We start from the raw sequence: 5576 nt of genomic DNA, 5'->3' as shown, positions 1-5576 counted from the left end.
TGAGGCAGGGCGTGGATATGAGGCCGGGGCAGCAGGGCTCTGGGAAGGGTGAACACTGAGCAGACAGTTCCAAGGTAGATCTAACAGGTGACTGGGTGGTGGGAGGTGAGGGGTGAACAATCAAACGTGGGTAAAGAGTCACATTGGTTTTATTCATTCACTCAGCAAACTTTTTTTTTTTTTTTTTTGAGACGGAGTCTTGCTCTGTTACCCAGGCTGGAGAGCAGTGGCTCCATCTCGGCTCACTGCAACCTCCACCTCCTGAGTTCAAGCGATTCTCCTGCTTCAGCCTCCCAAGTAGCTGGGATGACAGGCACGCACCACCATGCCCAACTAATTTTGTATTTTTTTTTTCTTTGAGATGGAGTTCTCTCTCTGTCGCCAGGCTGGAGTGCAGTGGCGCGACCTCAGCTCACTACAACCTCCACCTCCTGGGTTCAAGCAATTCTCTTGCCTCAGCCTTCCAAGTAGCTGGGACTACAGGTGAGTGCCCACCACGCCCAGCTAATTTTTGTACTTTTAGTAGAGATGGTGTTTCACCTTTTTGGCCAGAATGGTCTCAATCTCTTGACCTCGTGATCCGGCCGCCTCGGCCTCCCAAAGTGCTGGGATTACAGGCATGAGCCACCACGCGCGGCTTAAGGGTGTAGAATCTGAGATCCATCAGCTCCAGAGTTTGGGCTCTTGAGTAACAGTTTGGCCGCGTTTAACAAATGTCCCGGGCCTGGAGCTGAGACACTGGCGCTTCTATGGCGCCATCTGCTGGCCAAAATGTAGAGCTCAACCGGCGACGGAAAGGCGTTGGTTCCCAGGCTTGACAGGATTCCCTTCCGCCCTCTTCTCAATTCTGTTTCTCCCAACAACCCTGAGTGGGTGGTAGGCAGAAATTGTCCAGCCTTATCTTACCAATGAGGAGGCCAAGGCTTAGAGAGGAGAGACAACTTCTCAAAGATGATCCAGAGGAGTAGAGGAGGCCCCGGGATTCAAACCCCACTCCGTGAGGTGCTCTCCACCTCCCGCTGTCCTCAGTGTGGACTTAGCATCGGCACCCCCTGAGGAGGCGAGGCCAGTCCCCTCCCTGGCTGGCTTGTAGACGGCGACACAGGTTCAGGTAGCGGCCTGACCTACCCAGCTCTGTCTCTCGGATGGGGTTTGACCTGATGCAGGTTTGAGCCTGTATCAGGCTCTGTGGGGAGTTAAGGTAGGGTGTTCAAGGCTGAGCAGAAAGCTTCCACCCTAACCCTCCACTGGGGACTCCAAGCAGGTGATATTTCTGTTTGGGAGCTGGCTGCCCCTTCCCTGTCCCCAGCCCTTCAGGAATTCTGGGTCTCAGGCTCCGGAAGGAGGGAGAGGAGAGAGAGAGGAGGCCCAGGCAGAAGTGCGGGGACAGTAGGCTGAGAGAAGAAGGGGCATGGGGGTGGGGCCAGAGCAAGGCCACAGCGAATGACTGTGACAGCAACTGTGCTAAGCAGAGCTGCCACTGTGAAGGGACAAGCGCTGCAAAGGTGCTTTTTGGGAATTATGAGCCTTAACCTTCTCTGTGGTGCTGAGAGGCAGGGAGGATCATGACCCTCATTGACAGTGGAGGAGCAGTATCTGGGAGCTTGAATGATGTGCCCAGGGTCACATGGCCAGTGAATATGAAGTCAGAGTCACAACCCAGGGAGTCGTGACTCCCAGAAGGAGGGGACTGATGGGAAGCAGAGCGAAGGAGCAAAGGACTGACTATTGGGGCAGCTATCAGGCTGGAAGTGGGGAACAAAGGCACCCGGCTGCCAGGCCGTCCCATGGCTGCCATCGTGTGTATGAGTGTGTATGTGTGCCAGGGAGGGAGAGTGTCTGAGAGTCTCAGTTGTCAAATCTTGGTGACACCCTGGTGGCATGGGTTGCCTGACTGTGGCTGAGCAATCTGTGTTGTTGAGGGGCCAGGAAGGCTTCTTCTCTTCCCCAAGAAGTCTGGGTCAACTTTAAGTCATCCTTCCGAGCACATCTTAAAAGTCACCTCTCCTGGGAAGCCCTCCTGGATTGCTAAAATGGGGTCACATTCCCATGTTACACACTTGCAATGCTTCTCCTGCCAAGTACTCATCATAAGTGTAAGTGGTTAAATATTTGCATTTACCCAGTAGAAGCCGTGTGTTCTGACCCAGTTGGAGCTGGTAGTAGGCACATACCAGGACTTTAGATAAAATCAGATGTGCAGGGGTAGGTTGCAGAGGGAAACCCTGGCTCTGAACATTCGTTGTCTCCTGAGTTCCAGGCTGTGGGTTTTATGGAGAGAACGGAGACTGCTGGTGAATTCCCAAGGGGGTTAATTAGCGTTTTATCAAGCCAGCTTTCATTGTGTCTGCTTAATATTCATCTCTCCAGGCTTCCCACCAGACTGCAAAAGCTGAGGTGACTGCCTTGACCCTACTGTGTCTCTAGAACTTAAAGCCCTGTGGATGGTTCTGGCACTTAACAAACACATATTAAAGGAAAGAATGAATCAGTGAAGCATGGGTTTGGGTGTCGGGCTGGGTAAACCAGGTTTGTGAGTGAGGGGATGAGGGGATGGGACCCAAGCAGGGCTGGCATGGGTGGCAGCAGAGAACCACAAAACCACGAGTGGTCACCTATGTGATGGTACCTCCTGGAGTTGTTCAGAGCAGTGCACAGCCTGTGGTAGGGGGCTGGCTTCTCTTAAACGCTGTTTGGGGAAGAAGAGCCTGACAATAGATTTTCAGGAACTGGGGAGACCAGAAGGTGCCCTGATTCCCTTCCTCCCTGATCTCCCCTGGCACCAGCTCCTTGCTCAGCCTTCTTGCTTCTCCAATGTCTTGCAGCTGCAACATTCTGAACAGCAGTCCAGCTGTGAGGGGAGGTGCCGGTGGCAGGCCTCAGCTGACCCCGGAGAGGCCGTTAAGACCTGGCTGTCGCCTCCACAGTTGCTCAGAGGCAGGTGAGTCTGGTTCTCTGACTCTCCCTTCTAGAGGTGGACACTGAAGTCAGGCCCGGGGATGGGAAGGGAAGAGACCAGGGCTGGAGAAGGTAGCCAGCATGTCCCACTTCCTCCCCAACTGCCACTCCAGGTGGTGACCCAGGTGACTGGGTCTCTTTGTCCTCCTCCCTCCCAGACATCCCCCTTGCCCTGGGTTCTCAGGAAAGTGGGGAGGCTAAGCAGCTCATTCCAGGCAGTTACGCAAACCGCCCCACCAGGTGCCTGGCCAGATGCTGCCCCAGACACCTCCCTCAAGGCTGTCATCCTCCACATCACTGGGACCAGTAGTAAGGGAAATAGAAAGCTCCCCAATGCCCTCCACCTGCAGCCCAGGCCTGATCCTGAGGCATGGCTGGCTCAGAGACAGTGACAGTGGGGTCAGAGGGTATGAGACAGATTCTCCGTCTACCAGAAACAGGCAAGTGAGCCCCAGCCTCCTCGTCTGGAATGAGGGAAAACAATTGTTCCTGTTTCATAGTAAAGTTTCTGGAACATAGGTGTTCAATAAATGACAGATGCTACCATCACTGATTACCAATGTTATAAAACTATAAACAGAGAAGGGTGGCTTTGTAAGAAGAAGAAAAGAGATCACTCTCTTTCCACCATGTGAGGACCCAGCAAGAAGGTGGCTGTCTGCAAGCCCAGGGAGAGAGCCCTCACCAGGAATCTGATGGCACCTTAATCTTGGTCTTCCCAGCCTCCACAACTGTAAGAAATAAATGTATGTTGTTTAAGCCACCCAGTTGGTGGTATTTTGTTATAGCAGTCTTAGCTGATTAAAAAATACTGTCTCCTATAACCTATGAGTTTTGTTTCAAAGCACTTAACACAATCTATAATTATACAAATACCTACGCAATTTATCTTTTTAAATTTTATTTTGTTTATTATTTTTGGGAGATGGAGTCTCACTCAGTCACCCAGGCTGGAGTGCAGCGGCATGATCTCGGCTCACTGCAACTTTCACCTCCCAGGTTCAAGCAATTCTCCTGTCTCAGCCTCTGAGTAGCTGGGATTATAGGTGTGCACCACCACGCCTGGCTAATTTTTGTATTTTTAGTAGAGATGGGGTTTCACCATGTTGGCCAGCCTGGTCTCAAACTCCTAACCTCAAGTGATCCACCCGCCTTGGCCTCCCAAAGTGCTAGGACCCGGCCTGTGCAATTTATCTTTTTAAGTTTTTTCTGAATTATAACAAACACAAAAACACACAAATCCTGTGTACAGCTCAATACACCTTCACAAAATGAACCCATCTGCATAACCTGCCCCTAGGTCAAGAAGTGAACATAACCAGCTCCCCAGAAGCCTCCTTGTGACGCCTCCTCATCACTACCTCTCCCTGGAGGTAGCTATGGGATAATTATTCATTTAGTTATCAATGTGGGTGTCATCTGTGTCCTCTATGGATTATCTTCTTAGGGCTGCTGTAACAAATTACTACAGCCTTGGTAGCTGAAAGCAACAGAAACTTATTCTCTCATGGTTCTGCCAGAAATCAAGGTGAGCTGGGCATGGTGGCTTGTACCTATAATCCTGGCACTTTGGGAGGCTGAGGTGGGAGGATTGCTTGAGCCCAGGAGTTTGAGACCAGTCTGGGCAACATGGTGAAACACCATCTCTACCAAAAAAAATACAAAAAATAGCCAGCTTGTAGTCCCAACTACTTGAGGGGCTGAGGCAGGAGGATTGCTTGAGTCCGGGAGGTGGAGGTTGCAATGCGCTGAGATCACACCATTGTACTCCAGCCTGGGTGATGGAGGGCCTAAGGGAGGATCCATTTCATGCATTTCTAACTTTTGGTGGCTGCTGGCAAAATCCTTGGCATTTTGTGGAGTGCCCCTGCCCTCCAGTTTCTGCTTCTGTCTTCACAAGGCCTTTTCCTCTGTGTCTCTGTGCACTCTTTTGTCTCTTAACAAGATACTCTTATTGGATTTCGGGCCCACCCTAATCCAGCATGATTTTATTTTGATCCTTATCTTAATTACATCTGCAAAGACCCTGTTTTCAAGTAAGGTCATATTCTGAAGTTCTAGGTGGACATGCGTTTTTGGGAGACACACTTCCACTCACCATACCCTACAAGATTTCAAGCCCCAGGAGGACAAGTGGTGTCACTCATCTTTGGATCCCTAGAATGAGCCTAGCCTCAGAACCTAGCCTGGCAGATATGAGCTGCTCACAAAATGTGGGCTGAATAGATGAATTATCAGTACATCTTCACATCAGGAGCACCAGTGCTGTGTGCCTGACACATGGTGGGTAGTGAGTAATTGATTGACAAGTGAATGACATTTAGACACCAGTTGAGAGTGACTGCAGAGTGTAGAAATAATGATAGGATGGCCGGGCATGGTGGCTCATGCCTGTAATCTCAGCACTTTGGGAGGCCAAGGCAGGTGGATCACTTGAGGTCAGGAGTTCAAGACCAGCCTGGCCAGTGAAGCCCTATCTCTACTAAAAATACAAAAATTAGCCAGGCGTGGTGGCGCATGCCTGTAATCCCACCTACTCGGGAGGCTGAGGCAGGAGAATCACTTGAACCTGGGAGGCAAAGGTTGCGGTAAGCCGAGATCATGCCATTGCACTCCAG

General features: G+C 51.0%; 1 protein-coding gene across 1 annotated transcript; it reads left to right on the top strand.

Moving 5' to 3' along the window:
• The first annotated feature begins 601 nt into the window (after nt 1–601).
• On the top strand, nt 602–3782 carry MDS2 (myelodysplastic syndrome 2 translocation associated). The gene is given in 3 exon segments (XM_033227871.1): nt 602–2397; nt 2826–2941; nt 3539–3782. Coding segments are annotated over 3 exon segments (405 nt in total). The 5' UTR covers nt 602–2272; the 3' UTR covers nt 3703–3782.
• Nucleotides 3783–5576: the final 1794 nt, after the last annotated feature.

Source organism: Trachypithecus francoisi, unplaced genomic scaffold (assembly GCF_009764315.1).
Source record: "Trachypithecus francoisi isolate TF-2019V2 unplaced genomic scaffold, Tfra_2.0 Lachesis_group12, whole genome shotgun sequence".
Classification (NCBI taxonomy): Eukaryota; Metazoa; Chordata; class Mammalia; order Primates; family Cercopithecidae; genus Trachypithecus; species Trachypithecus francoisi.
The sequence above is the reverse complement of the archived record's forward strand: the minus strand, read 5'-3'. Positions and strand labels throughout refer to the sequence as shown.